Here is a 20,774-nt window from a genome sequence, read left to right on the forward strand (position 1 = left end):
AGATGACGCAGTCTCTATTGCACTCCACACTGGCCTTTCCCACCTGGACAAAAGGAACACCTATGTGAGAGATGTTAATTGACTACAGCTCAGCGTTCAACACCATAGTGCCCTCCAAGCTCATCACTAAGTTAAGCTCCCTGGGACTGAACACCTCCCTCTTCATCTGGATCCGGGACTTACTGATGAGCCGCACCCAGGTGATGAGGGTAGGCAACAAAACATCTGCCATGCTGACCCTCACCGCGGGTGCACCTCGGGTGCGTGGTTAGTCCCCTCCTGTACTCCCTGTTCACCCACGACTGCGTTGCCACGTACTACTTCAACACCATCATTAAGTTTGCTGACGGCACGACAATGGTTGGCCTGATCATTGACGACGATGAGACAGCCTGTAGGGAGGAGGTCAGAGACCTGGCAGTGTGGTGCCAGGACAACAACCTCTCCCTCAACAAGACAAAGGAGCTGACCGTGGACTACAGGAAACAGAGGGCCGAGTATGCCCCCATTCACATTGACGGGGCTGTAGTGAAGGGGTCGAGAGCTTCCAAGTTCTTCGGTGTCCACATCACTAAGGATCTATCATGATCCACACACACCAACACAGTTGTGAAGAGGGCACAACAATGCCTCTTCCCCCTCAGGAGGCTGAAAAGATTTGGCTTGGGCCCTCAGATCCTCAAAAAGTTATACAGCTCAGAATTGAGAGCATCTTGACTGGCGGCATCACTGCTTGGTATGGCAACTGCTTGGCATCTGACCGCAAGGCCCTACAGAGGGTAGTGCGTACTGCCCAGTACATCACTGTGGCCGAGCTTCCTGCCATCCAGGACCTGTATACCAGGCGGTATCAAAGGAAGGCCCTAAAAATGGTCACTTACTCCAGCCATACAAGTCATAAACTGTTCTCTCTGTTACAGCACGGCAAGCAGTACCGATGCACCAAGTCTGGCACCAACAGAACCCTGAACAGCTTCTACCCCCAAGCCATAAGACAGCTAAATAGTTAGTTAAACAGTCCAGGTAGCTGTTTGGTTAACTATTTAACTATCTGCATTGACCCTTTCTGCACTAACTTTCTTTTGTCTCATCACACACACTACTGTTTATTATCTGTGACTTTATTCCTAGTTGTATGTACATGTCTACCTCAATTACCTCGTACCCCTGCACACCGACTCGGTATTGGTACCCCGTGTATAGAGCCAAGTTATCGCTGCTCATTGTGTATTTATTATTATGTGTTTTACCTGTCTATTATTTCTCTATTTTCTTTCTCTGCATTGTTGGGAAGGGCCCGTAAGTAAGCATTTCACTGTTAGTCTACACCTGTTGTTTACCAAGCATGTGATGATTACAATGTGGCCTTGATTTGACACACAGACACTGTTTTGTAAAGACAGAATGCTAACAGTGTGTGTCTCTCTCTCCAGGCTCATTCTACATCCTCCCCTGTGTCAGTGACTTCATCATCGACATCCTGCTAGGATCAGCCAGTGGAGAGGTACCTAGGATGTGTGTTGGTGTGTGAGACTGAGTGTGTGTGTGTGTGTGTTCTAACCCGTGTCTCTGTCAGATCCGGCGTGTGGCATGTGACCAGCTGTACACGCTGAGCCAATCCGACAGCTCTGCGTTCCCTGAGATCGTCAAACCCAATGTATTCCTGCTCCGAGTCGTCCTCGCCTCCCAGCTGCCTCTCTGGAGCCCCACGTCTGTCATGAGAGGAGTCAACCAGAGGTACACACATGTATTGTTGTCATTGCTACTGGGAGGCAGTAGTAAGTTATCTTAAACAGCAGATGGGGCCAAATTATCCGTGAGAGATGATAGATGGACTAACATGCTGACCACACCGCTTGCAATGATTTGAATAATAAATCAGGCGCTAAAATAGAACCAAGTTCTATTTGTGACGCTTGATGTGCTGCAAGTCCCGCCTCTCCCATCTCCTCATTGGTTTTTAGGAGCATAGACCCACGTGGGTGATTGAAAGATGAACTGAGGTCCACACTCCAGTCGGGGTTGGTAATGCACCTAAAGTTGGTTGCCAAACGCCATATATAACGTCCAAAGAAGAAGACTGACGGCGGAATGATTACTAGAAACAAACTCGGTTTACGCTTTTATCTGTGGATTAATTGTCGGGGGACCTTGTGCATTTCAGGTAAAACAACCCAAAGTTTATATCCCAGGAAACATTTGCTGGCAACGTCAATCTAGCTAGCTAAACTACCATGAATGTTTAATGCTTTTCAACCTGTCCCCAAATTAATATAGTTGGTTCAGAGTTTGTTTCAACCTGCGTGTCCTGATCGTGTCTGGACAAAATCAACATGCACGCAGATGCCTGCGTGCGCACAGTCTAGTCGGCATGTAACTGGAAAATGTATAAAAGCTGATGTAAAGCGTCATATACCTGTAGCTAGTTGTAAGTGTATATGGATGTATAGCGCCACGGCCTGTTTTGTTCTGTGTATTTTGTTCTGTCTGTTGTGTCTATATCTGAGTAATATTGTTCTGTCTGTCCAGGTTGCTGTCACAGTGTACTGAGTACTTTGACCTGCGATGTCAACTACTGGATGACTTGACCAGTAAGTTTACACACACACAGACACACACACCAACGGTTTTCCAACACTCATTGACACATGATGAATGCTCCTGTCCCACTCCAGGTTCGGAGATGGAGGTGTTGTCAGTGAGTGCGGTGGCCATGTTGGAAGATGAAATCAGCTGGTTGGATAACTTTGAGCCCAGCTGGAGCTCTGAGATGGAGACCAGTGAGGCTGACAACATCCTGCAGGCTGGACACCTCCGCCTCATCAAAACACTACTGTCACTCTGTGGCACAGAGAAGGAACAACTGGGTGAGAACACACACTTTCATATGCTGTGCCTTCGGAAAGTATTCAGACCCCTTGAATATTTCCACATTTTGTTATGTTACAGCCTTATTCTAAAATGTATTAAATGGTTTTCCCCCTCATCAATCTACACACAATACCCCATAATGACAAATCAAAAACTGTTTTCATGAATTTTTGCAAATGTAATTTTTATTTTTATGATAACATTTACATAGGTATTCAGACCCTTTACTCAGCACTTGAAGCACCTTTGACAGCGATTACAGCCTTGAGTCTTCTTGGGTATGACGCTACAAGCTTGGCACACCTGTATTTGGGGAGTTTCTCCCATTCTCTGCAGATCCTCTCAAGCTCTCAGGTTGGATGGGGGGCATCGCTGCACAGCAATTTTCAGGACTCTCCAGAGATGTTCGATGGCTTCAAGTCCGGGATCTGTCTGGGCCACTCAGGGACATTCAGAGACTTGTTCCGAAGCTGCTCCTCCGTTGTCTTGGCTTTGTGCTTGAGGTCGTTGTCCTGTTGGAAGGTGAACCTTTGCCTCAGTCTGTCAAGGATCTCTCTGTACTCTGCTTCACTGTAGGGATGGTGCTAGGTTTCCTCCAGATGTGATGCTTGGCATTCAGGCCAAAGAGTTCAATCTTGGTTTCAGAGAGAATCTTGTTTCTCATGGTCTGAAAGTCCTTTAGGTGCCTTTTGGCAAACTCCAACCGGGCGGTCATGTGCCTTTTACTGAAGAGTGGCTTCCGTCTGGCCACTCTACCATAAAGGCCTGATTGGTGGAGTGCTGCAGAGATGGTTGTCCTTCTGGAAGGTTCTCCCATCTCCATAGAGGAACTCTGTCAGTGACCATCGGGTTCTTGGTCACCTCCCTGACCAAGACCCTTCTCCCCCGATTGCTTAGTTTGGCCGGCCGGCCAGCTGTAGGAAGAGTCTCTTGGTGGTTCCAAACTTCATCCGTTTAAGAATGATGGAGGCCTTTCCAAATCAAAATGTGGATAAGGTCAAGGGGTCTGAATACTTTCCCAATGCACTGCACTACATATACACCATCGGAACACAGAGTACACACACACACCAGAACACAGCCTGCCATTCATACACACACATAGTTCAGATCCTTAAAAGGCTATATTTTCCGAATGCTTTGCTGTGGTAGGGAGACGGTCCAGCGCACCAAGCACAATTGCAAGTTACACTGAACAAAAATATAAACCACATATAAAGTGTAAGATTAAATAAATGATCCCAGAAATGTTCTTTAGGCACAAAATGCTTATTTCTCTCAAATTTTGGGCAAAAATGTGTTTATCTCCCTGTTAGTGAGCATTTCTCCTTTGTCAAGATAATCCATCCACAAGGGAGGGGTGGCATATCAAGAAGCTGATTTAAACAGGATGATCATTCCACAGGTGTACCTTGTGCTAGGGACAATAAAAGGCCACTCTAAAACAGGCAGTTTTGTGTGTCACAGCACAATGTCACAGACGTCTCTAGTTTTGAGGGAGCGTATAATTAGCATAAATGTCTAATGTTAATTTCTCTACCATAAGCCGCATCCAATGTTGTTTTAGAGAATTTGGCAGTACGTCCAACCGGCCTCACAACCGCAGACTCACGTGTATGGCATTGTGTTGGCGAGTGGATTGCTGATGTCAACATTGTGAACAGAGTGCCCCAAGATGGGGGTGCGGTTATTGAATGGTCAGGCATAAGCCACAGACAACAAACACAATGCATCTTATCGATGGCAATTTGAATGACGAGATCCTGAGGCCCATTGTCGTGCCTGTCATTGGTCGCCATAACCTCATGTTTCAGCATGATAATGGACAACGCCATGTCGCAAGGTTATGTACACTTCCTCGAAGCTAAAAATATCCCAGTTTTTCCATGGCCTGCATACTCACCAGACATGTCACCCATTCACCATGTTTGGGATACTCTGGATTGACGTGTACAACGGTGTATTCCAGTTCCCGCCAATGTCCAGCAACTTTGCACAGCCATTGAAGAGGAGTGGGACAACATTCCACAGGCCACAATCAACAGCCTGATCAACTCTATGCGAAGGAGATGTCGCACTGCATGAGACAAATGGTCACACCAGATACTGACTGGTTTTCTGATCCACACCCCTACCTTTTTTTTCTCAAGGTATCTGTGACCAACCGATGCATATCTGTTTTCCCAGTCATGTGAAATCCATAGATTTGGGCCTTATGATTTTTTTTTAATTGACTGATGTCCTTATATGAACTGTAACTGTATAATCCTAGACATTTTTGCATGTTGCATTACAAGACAGTCCAGGCAGTTCGGGTTTCAAAGTCGCTAAATAGACGGCTTTCACATTTATAGCATGTGTGTGTTTTCTCCACAGGTCACTCTCTGATCCAGCAGCTGTTAGATGACTTCCTCTTCCGAGCATCACGCATCATCCTGAACACGTCTAACCCCGCCTCCAGCTCCCCCCCCAGCCACGACTTCTTCCCCAAGTGCAGTACGGCCAGCAGCAGACTGGCAGCCTACGAGGTGCTGGTGATGCTGGCAGACAGCTCTGTGGCCAACCTACAGCTCATCACCAGAGAGCTGCTGTCCATGCACCACCAGTCAGACCCCTCGCTCAGCAAGGAGTTTGACGTGAGTCTCACACACATTTTTGCTCTCATGCGAGCGCACACACACAGATGGGTGTAACGGTTTGGTGTGTTTTGCGTTCACGTTTCACAATGTTCCTGACGTTGTCTGTTGTGACTGGATTGTTATGTTGGGCCTCAAGTTGTCCGCTCTGATGCTGAGTTTGTGGGAGGTGGGAGTTTACCAGTTATGAAGTCGTGAATACCAGTTGGATGCATTCATGTGATTTTTAACTCTGTTTCAGAAACGATTTGGCTAATGGCCAACACGCTGCGTCAACCATAAACTAAAAGAACAGCTATCATGCTTGCAAACAAATTATAGAGTTCAATAACCACATAAATAGATTGCTTTTTTTTAATAAATAATGTTTTGTTGCATTTAACTGCCGAAAATGCTGTTTCCTTAGTAGGTGACGTCAGAGGTCAGCATGTGGGAGAAGTGGGTTCTTAGGATGATGGACTAGTTTCCCACTAGTAATTATGAGTTTGACGGCCGTTCAAGTGGATTTTTTTCCTCCCCAGTCGTATATGGTAAATTCCCACTTCCATCTCGGTTCTGAACACACCGTGACACTGCCTCCTTCAGTGCCAGATGGGTACTTGTGACTCATAAAGGGGGCATGTCTGGAGCATGATACATCTCTTTCCGGGGTAATGTGAAGTTCGTAATGTTGGCTCGAGTACTTTCACGAGGTGCTGAAGAAAGAGAACTATTCTCAACCACAGAGAATAGCCTACCTATCGCTCTTGTAAGTTATTTGGCTCTGTCACAATCAGCTGCCAAGGGCTGCTTGAATGCAGAGGGGAGATGTGTTGTTTCCGTCTTGCTCCGGTATACTGGGGTGATGTCGGCGTAAATGTGTCAACCACATTTGAGGCGTTGTCCATCGTCGTTGTAATCTACTGGGAAGCCTAAATGTTCCCAAACGGGAGATTTAAACAATGGTGGTGGGGAACGTCCATTCCTGGTTTATCGACCCCAGGACAGTTTGAAATGCGGCAATTAAGATTTGAATTTGGATTACAACGTGCTCTAGTTGTGTTAACGGAATAGCCTGAAATATCTTTTCAGCTCAGATTTACTGGAGACATTGGCCTACCATGCAGCGTAGGCACAGCCTATAGGCCTAGTGTTTTCAGTTTTTTATTTATTAGTTCGGGTTCACAGTGCGGAACAAACGGGGTCCCCGTACCAAACGGTTCGGTATGAATACGTGTACCGTTTACTACCCTGGTGTGCGCGTGCCCACACACAACAAACACATGTGAATGGAGAAATGCTTGATAGAACTGAAGTGTTTACAGGTATGTAATGTTTCTACCTTCAGTGTCTAACTCTCTTCTCCTATTCTCTCCCTCTGTGCCCCTCTCCCAGTTCCTCCCGCCGGTGGACAGTCGCTCTGTGTCGGGGTTCGTAGGGTTAAAGAACGGTGGAGCCACCTGCTATATGAATGCTGTGTTCCAGCAGCTGTACATGCAGCCTGGCCTGGCTGAGGCCTTTCTGTCTATAGAGGACGACACGGAGCAGCCAGACGAGAGTGTTTTCTGTCAGGTCCAGTCTCTGTTCGGACACCTGATGGAGAGCAAGCTGCAGTACTATGTCCCTGAGAACTTCTGGAAGGTATCCGAACATGCGCAGACGCGGACGTGCACACACACACTCATTCAAGTACACTACACAGTACATACTCAACTAACTACCCGCGTTTCCTTTGAAAATAATGAATGTTTTTGTTTCTGTAGATCTTTAAGATGTGGAATAAGGAGCTGTACGTACGAGAGCAACAGGATGCCTATGAGTTCTTCACTTCACTGGTGGACCAGTTGGACGAGCACCTTAAGGTTTCACACACTCCACTATTCACTTATCTACTTATCACACATATTTGTACTATAATGTGACACACACCTTTTTATTATTGACATATTGAGATTTTGTCTGTTTTCTTCTTTAGAAAATCGGCCGTGAGCAGATCTTTAAGAACACTTTCCAGGGAATCTTCTCTGATCAGAAGATCTGCAAAGACTGTCCTCACCGGTAAGCTCACACATGCGTGTATACACACACACACACACACACACACAGCCATCACTTTTAAACCCCTAACTATAACCTCTGACCCCTGATCGTAGATATGAGCGAGAGGAGACGTTTATGGCGCTGAACCTAGGTGTGACTTCGTGTCAGAGTCTTGAGATCTCACTGGACCAGTTCGTCAGGGGGGAGGTGCTGGAAGGAACCAACGCCTACTATTGCGAGAAGTGCAAGGAGAAGGTGTGTGTGTGTGTGTGTTAATGTATGCATAAGGAGGATGTGTATTAATGTGTGTGTAAACAGGATGTTTATTAAGTCGATGTCCAGTGTTAGTGTACATGTACGTTAACTTGGTGTGTGTATCTCTCCAGCGTACCACAGTGAAGCGGACCTGCATAAAGTCCCTGCCCAGTGTTCTCTGTATCCATCTGATGCGCTTCGGCTTCGACTGGGAGAGCGGACGCTCCATCAAATACGACGAGCAGATCAGGTTTCCCTGGGTGCTGAACATGGAGCCCTACACAGTGTCTGGCATGGCTCGTCAGGATGGGGGGGTGGAGGGGGGAGAGGGCCGGGGGGAGGCAGGTGGCTCACCCAGGAAGAAGGTCACTATCTCTGAGAACTACGAGCTGGTGGGAGTCGTAGTCCACAGCGGGCAGGCGCACGCTGGACATTACTACTCCTTCATAAAGGACCGACGGTGAGAGACTAACACTTTTATAACACAAGTGTTATAAACAAATATCCTATTTTTAAGACAAGGAAATGACATTGATCATAAATAGTCATCTTACCATTCTGCTCTCCTCTCCTGTAGGGGAAGTGCTAGAGGAAGGTGGTATAAGTTTAATGACAATGTGGTCGAGGAGTTTGACATGAACGACGAGACACTGGAATATGAGTGCTTTGGAGGAGAGTACCGGCCTAAAGTCTACGATCAGTGTAAGTCCTATTTAACAGGTAGACGTAAATGGAACATTCGCAGCGCTAACGTTTTGGGGTCCCTCTGGGTAGTGTCCTTGGTCCCCTTTTTTTTTCAGTTCCTTCTGTACATTAATGACAAACTCATAAAATATCCAACCGAACATCACTTTGTTTGTGTGTGTAGCTAACCCCTACCCGGATGTGCGGCGGCGGTATTGGAACGCTTACATGTTGTTCTACCAGAGGATCAGTGACCAGAACTCTCCTGTTCTCCCTAAGAAGAGCAGAGTCAGCGTCATGAGGCAAGAGGCAGAAGACCTCACGCTGTGAGTCTCTCTCACACACAGCCTACATACACACACCTCAAGCACACACACACAACTCACACTGTAACCCACTCTCTTTCATGTAGTTCGGCGCCCTCTAGCCCAGACGTCAGTCCCCAGTCGTCCCCTCGCCCTGCCAGGGCCAACAATGACCGTCTCTCTGTCCTGACCCGCCTCGTACGGAAGGGAGAGAAGAAAGGACTGTTTGTGGAGAAGATGCCTGCTAGGATCTACCAGGTAACTACACTGGACTGGTTCAGTGGACCACATTTTGTAATCAGTCACCTTCCCTGAGACCTGAAAAAAAAGCACCCTGTGTTAATGCCTAGGCTTTAGCTCAGTTCGCTAATCAAATGTTATTGGTCACATACACATATTTAGCAGATGTTATTGAGGGTGTAGCGAAATGCTTTTGTTCCTAGCTCCAACAGTGCAGTATAACACTGTCTTGTGGCGCACAGACAAACTCCTCTCCCCTTCCTCCTCCATTTCTGTGTCTGTCTGTCTGTGTCTCTGTCTGTCTCTCTCTCGGTGTGTCTCTCTCTCTGTGTTTATCTGTCTATAGATGGTGAGAGATGAGAACCTGAAGTTTATGAAGAACAGAGATGTGTACAACAGCGACTACTTCAACTTCACTCTGTCACTGGCCTCCGTCAACGCGGTATGTGTTTGTGTGTGTAAGATAAACAGAGACGTGTCTGCATAATTCAAAGTTATGCCTGACTCTTTTAAAACTGTTCTTATAAGGTGTGTGTGTGGTGTGTGCGTGTTGCAGACAAAGCTGAAGCACCCAGCCTATCAGGCCATGGCCAGAGTCAGTCTCCAGCTAGCAGTCCACTTCCTGTTCCACACCTACCTCCACACCAAAAAGAAGCTGCGGGTGGACACAGAGGAGTGGATGACTACGGTGGAGGTGCTGCTGTCTAAAAGCAGTGAAGCCTGTCACTGGATGGCTCAGTACCTGGTGGGACCTGAGGGACGAGAGATCACCAAGTCAGTACTACTATAATACTGCTAAAATACTAATATTCTACTACTTAGAGCTGTTGCGGTGACCTTATTACCGCCACACCAGCAGTCATGAGTTATGACCGCAGTCAAATTCCATGTGACCATTGAGTCACTGTAATCTCCTCTTATGCACTCTGGACATGTTGGTAGTACCCAGCTCCCTAACGACCATCAGGTCATAATGGCCTGGTACTCGGGGCTCTATTGTCCCTCTAACCACTCTGACATCAATGCACATGAAATCAGAAATCACATCAAACACTTATCAAAACAGTATCATGCTTTTAAAACTCACCATTAGGCAAAAAATATTTACCTCACTGTGATGGCAATTTGAAGAAAGAAGTTCAACAACGGGTTGAAACTGAGTGGAAAATGTGGTCATTTCAAAGCCAAACGCAGTGAAATGGACAGCCGTTTCTAAGGTGATGATTCATTCAGTGTTTAAGACGTTGCATGTAGAACCTTCATTTGCATATTAGAGCTTGTGCAAACTCTTTCAAATAGCCTATAGTCGCATCATGACGTCCATTGTATGTTTTGATTCTGAAGACAGACAGGTTTGTATAATTCACAACTAAAATTGCAAAAACCGACATCTAGAGTATAAGACCTGTTTCAAATGATCACTTTTATGCTCAACGAAACCACTTGCTCCGGATATATTTTTTTCAATTATATTATTCTACAAAAAAAATCTGATTATAAAATCTGATATAAAATAATAGGATTTACAGGCATATCTTTTCTGCTAAATGAACTAGCCTACAGCCTTTGGCATGGCGCATAGCCAGATAGCATACATTAGGCCGATTCCTATTCTGTTCTTCTGAAATATATTTTCTTCATATCATAATGTTTATTTTAGGCCAGACTAAAATTAATAATGGATTTATCGTGATGGTGTATATTAAATAGGTTTATTCAACTTTTTTAATGTAGATGTTCCAAAGGCGCGCATCGCCAAGTGGTAAGGGTAGGTAACAACACATCTGCCACGCTGATCCTCAACATGGGGGCCCCTCGGGTGCGTGCTCAGTCCCTTCCTGTACTCCCTGTTCACCCATGACTGCATGGCCAAGCACAACTCCCAACACCAAGTTTTCCGACGACACAACAGTGGTAGGCTTGATCACCGACAACGATGAGAAAGCCTATAGGGAGGTGGTCAGAGATGCCAGGATAACATCTCCCTCAACGTGATCAAGACAAAGGAGATCATCGTGGACTACAGGAAAATAAGGGCAGAGCATGCCCCCATTCTCATCGACGGGGCTGTAGTGGAGCAGGTTGAGCGCTTCCAAGTTCCTTGGTGTCCACATCACCAACGAACTATCATGGTCCAAACACAAGACAGTTGTGAAGAGTGCATGACAATGCTTATGGCACCTCAGGATATTGAAAAGATTCAGCATGGGTCCTCAGATCCTCAAAAGTTCTACAGCTGAACCATCGAGAGCATCCTGACTGGTTGCATCACCACCTGGTATGGCAACTGCTCGGCCTCTGACCGCAAGGTACTACAGAGGGTAGTGCATACGGCCCAGTACATCACTGGGGCCAAGCTTCCTGCCATCCAGGACCTCTATACCAGGCGGTGTCAGAGGAAGGCCCTAAAAATTGTCAGACTCCAGCCATCCTAGTCATAGACTGTTTTCTCTGCTACCGCACGGCAAGTGGTACCGGACTGCCAAGTCTAGGTCCAAACGGCTTCTTAACAGTTTCTACCCCCACGCTATAAGACTCCTGAACAACTAATCAAATTGCTACCTGGACTATTAGCATTGATCCCCTCCCCATTTTTACACTGCTGCTACTCTGTTTATTAACTATACATAGTCACTTTACCTCTACCTACATATTACCTCAATTTCTTTGACTAACCTGTGCCCCCGCACATTGACTCTGAACCGGTGTATATAGCCTCGCTACTGTTATTCTATTGTTGCTCTTTAATTAATTATTTATTTATTTTTGGTCCACACCATTTGTATTCGGTGCATGTGACAAATAAAATGATTTAATTTGTATGTGTAGAGACCTGAAGTTGCCAAATATATATTTGTTAATTAATGGCAAATTGCCAGCTGACAAAATTTCAAGACCGCCACAGCCTTTATTCTAACGACTAACTACTCCTCCCAGCTGCCTACTGCACTGAGGCTAGGTAACACGGTCACCACCGATAAATCCATGATAATCAAACATTTCAATAAGCATTTCTCTATGGCTGGCCATGCTTTCCTCCTGGCTACCCTGACCAATAGCTCCTCCCACCCGCAGCTACTTGCCCAAGCCTCCCCAGCTTCTCTTTCACCCAAATCCAGATAGCAGATGTTCTGAAAGAGCTGCAAAACCTGAACCCGTACAAATCAGCTGGGCTAGACAATCCAGACCCTCTCTTTCTAAAACTATCCACCGCCATTGTTGCAAGCCCTATTACCAGTCTGTTCAACCTCTCTTTCGTATTGTCCGAGATCGCTAAAGATTGGAAAGCTGCCGCGGTCATCCCGCTCTTCAAAGGGGGTGACACTCTAGACCCAAACTGTTATAGACCTATAACCATCCTGCCCTGCCTTTCTAAAGTCTTCGAAAGCCAAGTTAATAAACAGATCACTGACCATTCCATTCTGAATCCCACCGTACCTTCTCCGCTGTGTAATCCGGAACCATGCTCAAGGTACTAAACAATATCATAACCGCCGTCGATAACAGACAGTACTGTACAGCTGTCTACATCGACCTGGCCAAGGCTTTCGACTTTGTCAATCACCGTATTCTTATCGGCAGACTCAGTAGCCTCTGTTTCTCAAATGTCTGCCTCGCCTGCTTCACCAACTACTTCTCAGAGATCAGTGTGTCAAATCAGAGGGCCTGTTGTCCGGACCTCTGGCAGTCTCTATGGGGGTTCCACAGGGTTCAATTCTCGGGCCGACTCTTTTCTCTGTATATATCAATGATGTCGCTCCTGCTGCGGGTGATTCCCTTATCCACTTCTACGCAGACGACACCATTCTGTATACGTCTGGCCCTTCTTTGGACATTGTTAACTAACCTCCAAACGAGCTTCAATGCCATACAACACTCTTTCCGGGTCCTCCAACTGCTCTTTAATGCTAGTACGACCAAATGCATGCTTTTCAACCATTCGCTACCCGCCCGCCCGACTAGCATTACTACCCTGGACGGTTCTGACCTAGAATATGTTGACAACTGCAAATACCTAGGTGTCTGGCTAGACTGTAAACTCTCCTTCCAGACTCATATTAAACATCTCCAATCCAAAATCAAATCTGAAATCGGCTTTCTATTTCGCAACAAAGCCACCTTCACTCACGCTGCCAAACTTACCCTAGTAAAACTGACTATCCTACTGGTCCTTGACTTCGGTGATGTCATCGACAAAATAGCTTCCAATACTCTACTCAGCAAACTGGATGCAGTCTATCACAGTGCCATCCGTTTTGTTACCAAAGCCCCTTATTCCACCCACCACTGCAACCTGTATGCTCTCGTCGGCTGGCCCTCGCTACATATGCTTTATCTTAGCCAGGTCTCAGTTGTAAATGAACTTGTTCTCAACTAGCTTACCTGGTTAAATAAAGGTGAAATCATTTATTATTATTTTTTATACTATAATACTACTACTCTACACAGAACCACTGTAGTACTACTACTTATATCTTACATTTCTACTCATCAATCTAACTGATCTTCTCTTTCTCTCCTCCCTCCTTCCAGAGTGTGTCTGTTGGAGTGTGGGGTGAGGGAGGTGAGGGTCGTAGTGGCAGCCATCTTGGAGAAGACCTTAGAGAGTGCGCTCCACTTCGCTGACTCTGGATTGGACAGCCTGACCGACGCACTCCTCTCCCTATTGGACAAAGACGTTCCTGAGAACGTCAAAAACTGCAACCAATACTTCAGCCTCTTCAGCAACTTTGCTCAGAGAGGCTCTGGTCCGTGCAATTTGTTGTTGAAACACTCAGCGTATCGTAGGATGCTCATCTTTCTTCTCGGACCCAACAGACAGAACAACCAGGTACTCACAGCACACACTCAATTCCTACTCCGCTGCAGTGAAATGCATATGACAGGATATTATTGTTGATGGTTCTGGAAGTTAATTACCTTTTTTCCCTCACTCTCCCGCTCCCTGTTCCTGTGATTCCTTCTCCCACTCTAGAATCGGAGGTGGAGTCCAGCCCAGGCCAGAGAGTTCCTGCACCTCCACTCCACTCTGGCCCTGATGACTCTCCACTCAGACCTCAACACACAGCACACACATGGTAACACAAACGCACACGCCTTACCGCAGTTAGGATGGTTCCATAATACGCTGATGTGTGTGTTTCTCAGATCAAGGTGTGTGTAAGCTGATGTGAGTGTGTGTGCGTTTCTCAGATCAAGGTGTGTGTAAGCTGATTGTGAGCAGTATCCCTGCCTCCTCCCGCCTTCTCCCCCTCAACGCTGACATCATGGCCTCGCTCTTCAGCCCCGAGGGACAGCCTTACCTGCTAGAGGTAACATATACAGTGCCTTGCGAAAGTATTCGGCCCCCTTGAACTTTGCGACCTTTTGCCACATTTCAGGCTTCAAACATAAAGATATAAAACTGTATTTTTTTGTGAAGAATCAACAACAAGTGGGACACAATCATGAAGTGGAACGACATTTATTGGATATTTCAAACTTTTTTAACAAATCAAAAACTGAAAAATTGGGCGTGCAAAATTATTCAGCCCCCTTAAGTTAATACTTTGTAGCGCCACCTTTTGCTGCGATTATAGCTGTAAGTCGCTTGGGGTATATGTCTATCAGTTTTGCACATCGAGAGACTGAAATATTTTCCCATTCCTCCTTGCAAAACAGCTCGAGCTCAGTGAGGTTGGATGGAGAGCATTTGTGAACAGCAGTTTTCAGTTCTTTCCACAGATTCTCGATTGGATTCAGGTCTGGACTTTGACTTGGCCATTCTAACACCTGGATATGTTTATTTTTGAACCATTCCATTGTAGATTTTGCTTTGTTTTGGATCATTGTCTTGTTGGAAGACAAATCTCAGTCCCAGTCTCAGGTCTTTTGCAGACTCCATCAGGTTTTCTTCCAGAATGGTCCTGTATTTGGCTCCATCCATCTTCCCATCAATTTTAACCATCTTCCCTGTCCCTGCTGAAGAAAAGTAGGCCCAAACCATGATGCTGCCACCACCATGTTTGACAGTGGGGATGATGTGTTCAGGGTGATGAGCTGTGTTGCTTTTACGCCAAACATAACGTTTTGCATTGTTGCCAAAAAGTTCAATTTTGGTTTCATCTGACCAGAGCACCTTCTTCCACATGTTTGGTGTGTCTCCCAGGTGGCTTGTGGCAAACTTTAAATGACACTTTTTATGGATATCTTTAAGAAATGGCTTTCTTCTTGCCACTCTTCCATAAAGGCCAGATTTGTGCAATATACAACTGATTGTTGTCCTATGGACAGAGTCTCCCACCTCAGCTGTAGATCTCTGCAGTTCATCCAGAGTGATCATGGGCCTCTTGGCTGCATCTCTGATCAGTCTTCTCCTTGTATGAGCTGAAAGTTTAGAGGGACGGCCAGGTCTTGGTAGATTTGCAGTGGTCTGATACTCCTTCCATTTCAATATTATCGCTTGCACAGTGCTCCTTGGGATGTTTAAAGCTTGGGAAATCTTTTTGTATCCAAATCCGACTTTAAACTTCTTCACAACAGTATCTCGGACCTGCCTGGTGTGTTCCTTGTTCTTCATGATGCTCTCTGCGCTTTTAACGGACCTCTGAGACTATCACAGTGCAGGTGCATTTATACGGAGACTTGATTACACACAGGTGGATTGTATTTATCATCATTATTCATTTAGGTCAACATTGGATCATTCAGAGATCCTCACTGAACTTCTGGAGAGATTTTGCTGCACTGAAAGTAAAGGGGCTGAATAATTTTGCACGCCCAATTTGTCAGCTTTTGATTTGTTAAAAAAGTTTGAAATATCCAATAAATGTCGTTCCACTTCATGATTGTGTCCCACTTGTTGTTGATTCTTTACAAAAAAATACAGTTTTATATCTTTATGTTTGAAGCCTGAAATGTGGCAAAAGGTCGCAAAGTTCAAGGGGGCCGAATACTTTCGCAAGGCACTGTATATACACACACACACACACACTGAGGAGTATTTCTGGCTGTAATAAAGCCCTATTGTGGGGGAAAACTCATTCTGATTGGCTTGGACCAGCTCCCCAGTGGGTGTCCTCCCAGGCCCACCCATGGCTGCGCCTCTGCCCAGTCATGTGAAATCCATAGATTAAGGCCTAATGAATTTATTTCAATTGACTTATTTCCTTCATATGAACTGTAACTCAGTAAAATTGTTGAAATTGTAATATTTTTTGAACAGTAACTCAGTAAAATCGTTGCAATTGTAATATTTTTGTTCAGTGTATATGGAAGAGGCAGTTATTCTTTTTTTTAAACGTTTTTTTTGTTTGTCTGTTTGTCTGTAGGTGATGTTTGCGGTGCGGGAGTTGTCAGGCCCTCTGACTGTGCTGATAGAGATGGTGACGTACTGCTCCTTCTGTAACGAACCCTTCTCCCTCGGAGTACTACAGCTGCTCAAGGTAAGAACTACAACTGCCAGTTGTGAACAAATCCATTTCCACAGAGGACTCCAAATCCCAGCACAAAACACATCATTACTCTTCTGATCTGTGTGTGTACGTTTATGTATATAGACCCAGTTGGAGACCGCTCCACCCCATGAGTTGAAGAACGTGTTCCAGCTGCTGCAAGAGCTGCTGGTGAGTGACCGCTGTCAATCAAACCTGTCTGTGCATTAGGGTTGAGCGATTTAACAGAAAATAATTTGTTTGGGATGGGGAATCCATGCCCCGACGAGGCAGTGTAATACACACGGTGTAACGTGTGTTCTCAGGTGGTAGAGGACCCTCTCCAGACCCAGAGACTGAAGTACGCCTTTGAGTCAGAGAAAGGCCTGCTAGGTAGGCTACCTTCCACTGGAAGTGTGTGCAGGGCGTGTGTATTTGTAAGGCGTGTGGAGAGCGTGTGTATTTGTAAGGCGTGTGTATTTGTAAGGCGTGTGGAGAGCGTGTGTATTTGTGGAGGCGTGTGGAGAGCGTGTGTATTTGTAAGGTGTGCAGTGTGTGTATTTGTAAGGCGTGTGGATTTGAGGCGTGTGGAGAGCGTGTGTATTTGTAAGGCGTGTGCAGAGCGTGTGTATTTGTAAGGCGTGTGGAGAGCGTGTGTATTTGTAAGGCGTGTGCAGAGCGTGTGTATTTGTAAGGCGTGTGGAGAGCGTGTGCAGAGCGTGTGTATTTGTAAGGCGTGTGCAGAGCGTGTGTATTTGTAAGGCGTGCGCAGAGCGTGTGTATTTGTAAGGCGTGTGTATTTGTAAGGCGTGTGGAGAGCGTGTGTATTTGTAAGGCGTGTGCAGAGCGTGTGTATTTGTAAGGCGTGTGGAGAGTGTGTGTGACACTCTTCTCTTGTTTGCAGCATTGATGCACCAGAGTAACAACGTGGACAGCAGCCGCTGCTACCAGTGTGTCAAGTTCCTGGTTACCCTGGCACAGAAGTGAGTTCCTCCAGAGACCAGGAAATATGTTCCTGTCGCCACCCTTTTGTCTCAGGCTGAAAATATTGAATGGAAGTAGATTTGACCGTTGCAGCAAGTACATGAAAGTAACAAAGAAAATTTGGTTCAGTTAAAACCTCATTTCATACTTCCTGATTTCACATCAAGTGTTTGTCTGTCTCTTTCTCCAGGTGTGCTCCTGCTAAGGACTATTTTAAAGATCTGTCTGGTCACTGGAGCTGGGCAGTGCAGTGGCTGCAGAAAAAGGCAAGCATCAAGCACACAACGCACACACAATTTCAGATGTGTGTGTGTGTGTGTGTGTGTGTGTGTGTGTGTAGAGTATGGGTTAGTGTTACAGTGTGTGTTTCTCTGTCAGATGTCAGAACACTACTGGACTCCTCAGAGCAATGTGTCCAATGAGACGTCCACAGCCAAAACGTTCCAGCGCACCATCTCAGCCCAGGACACGCTGGCCTACGCCACAGCGCTGCTTAACGAGAAGGAGCCATCTGGCAGCAGCAATGGCTCTGACGGCAGCCCAGCCAACGAGAATGCAGACCGCAGCCTCCGACAGGTACAGCTTGACAGAAAGGTAGCAATTATGAAGAGCTCAGTAGCGGTCCTAGAATAGAGCCTTGTCAGGGTATTGTCACTTCTCAGGACTGGGCAGAGCTCAAAATCTTGGCTGAAGAGTTTTGTATGAATCGGTTTCATAAAGATCTCACGTCTCCTGTAATCTCTCTCTCTCTCCCCTCTCTCTTTATCTCAGGGTTCCGAGTCTCCCATGATGCTCGGTGATTCAAAGAGTGATCTGGAGGATGTCGACCCTTAGGAGAAGCTACCAGACACAATCCCTCCAATGGAGAGAAGGCTCCAGACAGCCAATCAAAAGACTGCTTTTCACCTCTGATTGGCCAGAGTTTTGAGGGAGAGGCCCGCTACAGCCTGGTTGGCGGAGCAACAAAGGATGCGTGAAATATCTTGAGTGACTTCCGGCCAGACTAATGTAATCAGAGCTGGAGGAGAGTTTTGAGACCAGACTAATGGAATCAGAGCTGGAGGAGAGTTTAGAGACCAGACTAATGGAATCAGAGCTGGAGGAGAATTTAGAGACCAGACTAATGGAATCAGAGCTGGAGGAGAGTTGAGACCAGACTAATGGGTTACAGTGCAGTTTATTCTTCTCTTACTGGCTGAGTCAGAAAGTTCACCCCTTTGCCTTTGTAGTTCACTACTTTGGGCCAAAGGTTCAGTGATGGCTAGTGGTACTAGACTGTATCGGCAAAAGGGTGTCATTTCAGATGGAGCCACTATTGTCTCACAAGGAAGGGATGGGTTTGTTTTGTAAGTTGTTGCTCATATTTGGCAATGTAACTAAACAGACCATATTCATTATTGTAAAGATCTGTTCGATAGCTGTAATTTGAAATGTAAGATAATATTTTAAAGTCTCCTGTGCTCCACTCTGTAGATTTGTGTATGTATGTGTGAGCCCGTGGTATGACCTGCTCTGGAAGAACACACACACACACACACACACGTTTAACCAGGGTTTTTAAGTATGCACTTTATAGTCCACCCCAGCCTATAGTGGAGTAGAGCAATAGTGATCAGGTTCGCTAGAGCAGCTTAACCATCCTCAACACACACACCATCACATGCACCTGTCTTTCTTTTGGTGTTAGCACTTCTTATCACACCAAACTTTGTTTTCAGCTTGTTACACACACACACACAGTACACACAGCCGATGCCACCGTAGAGAACACGCACTCCTATGGCTATGTCTGTTGCTCCGGTAACCACAGTGGTATCTAGGAATGGCGCAGTCTACGGAGGGTTCTAGAACACGAACGGAACCAAACCAATCATTCAGCGCTCCCTCTCCTCCCTACAGCGAATCACAGCGCTGGATTTTAGGTATTTTAATTTCTTTGTTTTTGGTTTCTCCTGACGTCGCTGTACTTATGCCACCACCACTGCCCTGTGACACACACACCAGAGAGAAGGTCATCGTGCCAACCAGAGGAGAGATCAGGAGCAAGTTTTACTTTGGGTGCCAATGAAATACACACACTGTCTTCCCCTCTTTTTTTTTATTTATATATATACACACCATACTCTGCTTTATCATTATTATTTGGCGCTGGGTTTTTCTTGTTTTGCCTTTTTATCTTTGTCTGTTCAGGTTTGCCTTTGGACACAGAGGGGCATAACCTCTGACCCCTAAGCTCTGATACCAAACCCCACCCCACCTGGACCTCTGACTGCTAACCTCTTGACCTAACCCAACTCCTGGGAGAATTCTAGTGCCTTCATCTCCCAACTCCCCTCACCTCTCTGAAATCAAATTTTATTGGTCACATACACGTGTTTAGCAGATGTTTTTGTGGGTGTAGTGAAATGCAAAGTTCCCTAAGAGCTCGAAGTGAGGCAGCCCTCTGTCAGTGCCATTTTTAAGCATCCCTTGTCCCTCTCACACCAATCCCCTACCTGGCAACAGATGACTTGCTGTAATGAACTGTGTGTATGTTACCATGCTGTGTATTGACCAGCAGACTGACCGGGCCCTCATCCTGGTCTTAGAAGGCTGTGTCAGAGCTTTCAGGTGTGTTCTAGGTCTGGTGTGCCAGTGACACAGCACTCCTCACTCAGAGCCTACTGCTCATTTTGACCCTCAACAGCACCTGTAGTACTTCTCAGAACAGTACCATCTGTGGTGTGTAGTAAGGGGGGGAGGGAGGGATGGAATTACTGAATGATATGGATCCAGATTTTTATTCTGTCTCATTCGTCTTTGAGCATCACTCCTGCTGAAGGCCAGTCCGAGGCAGGACCATTCATTTTGAAACCCAGTTTTCATTTGTACATCAGTTTGATTATGGGGAAATTTGATATAAAATAAACTGGAATGCCCAACCTTTTTGTAAACTTTGTCTTGTTCTTTGTGTGTCTGTGAAACAGGAGTGATCACAGTAAAATATAAAATCCATAAAATATGTTTATTTCAGGTCAAGCCAGGTGTAGTATAGGACAGCTGTGGGAAGAGTGGAGCTGGAGGACCAGAGGGACAGACAGGGCAGGGCTGACCTTGTTATCATGGAAACCAGCCAGTGTAACACTTGAGAGAGAGAGAAGTGGGAGATACGTCAGTCTTGTATCTCAATGCTCCATCACATAAACATACATTCATGATCACATTACTTCCTAGTAATACTACATATTACTGGAGTGTGTATATATATATATATATATATATAGTGTGTGTGTGTGTATACAGTACCTGATGTTTTTCTCCCCTGCAACAGCATCCATGCTGTCCCTTGCTCCCCGCTCCTCCAGGCTCTGAGATATCAACACCACCTG

General features: G+C 45.9%; 1 protein-coding gene across 6 annotated transcripts in view; it reads left to right on the plus strand.

Moving 5' to 3' along the window:
* usp24 (ubiquitin specific peptidase 24) overlaps positions 1–20,339 on the plus strand; it is a 48,160-nt gene extending 27,821 nt beyond the window's left edge. For 4 of the 6 annotated variants that reach the window (XM_024418269.2, XM_024418278.2, XM_024418297.2 and 1 more), the window contains 25 exons: positions 1,434–1,504; positions 1,577–1,737; positions 2,530–2,591; positions 2,676–2,867; positions 5,248–5,507; positions 6,882–7,127; positions 7,250–7,348; positions 7,462–7,544; positions 7,640–7,781; positions 7,913–8,241; positions 8,359–8,483; positions 8,650–8,791; positions 8,878–9,028; positions 9,357–9,452; positions 9,567–9,784; positions 13,544–13,841; positions 13,986–14,088; positions 14,204–14,322; positions 16,321–16,434; positions 16,549–16,614; positions 16,749–16,815; positions 17,327–17,405; positions 17,597–17,672; positions 17,785–18,000; positions 18,178–20,339. In XM_024418269.2, coding sequence (XP_024274037.1) covers positions 1,434–1,504; positions 1,577–1,737; positions 2,530–2,591; positions 2,676–2,867; positions 5,248–5,507; positions 6,882–7,127; positions 7,250–7,348; positions 7,462–7,544; positions 7,640–7,781; positions 7,913–8,241; positions 8,359–8,483; positions 8,650–8,791; positions 8,878–9,028; positions 9,357–9,452; positions 9,567–9,784; positions 13,544–13,841; positions 13,986–14,088; positions 14,204–14,322; positions 16,321–16,434; positions 16,549–16,614; positions 16,749–16,815; positions 17,327–17,405; positions 17,597–17,672; positions 17,785–18,000; positions 18,178–18,240 — 3,578 coding nt within the window. In that variant the 3' untranslated portion in view covers positions 18,241–20,339. The remainder of the gene's footprint in view (positions 1–1,433; positions 1,505–1,576; positions 1,738–2,529; positions 2,592–2,675; positions 2,868–5,247; positions 5,508–6,881; positions 7,128–7,249; positions 7,349–7,461; positions 7,545–7,639; positions 7,782–7,912; positions 8,242–8,358; positions 8,484–8,649; positions 8,792–8,877; positions 9,029–9,356; positions 9,453–9,566; positions 9,785–13,543; positions 13,842–13,985; positions 14,089–14,203; positions 14,323–16,320; positions 16,435–16,548; positions 16,615–16,748; positions 16,816–17,326; positions 17,406–17,596; positions 17,673–17,784; positions 18,001–18,177) is intronic. The other 2 variants (XM_024418286.2, XM_024418304.2) reach the window with 1 other exon arrangement.
* The last annotated feature ends 435 nt before the right edge of the window (positions 20,340–20,774 follow it).

Source organism: Oncorhynchus tshawytscha, linkage group LG01 (assembly GCF_018296145.1).
Source record: "Oncorhynchus tshawytscha isolate Ot180627B linkage group LG01, Otsh_v2.0, whole genome shotgun sequence".
Classification (NCBI taxonomy): domain Eukaryota; kingdom Metazoa; phylum Chordata; class Actinopteri; order Salmoniformes; family Salmonidae; genus Oncorhynchus; species Oncorhynchus tshawytscha.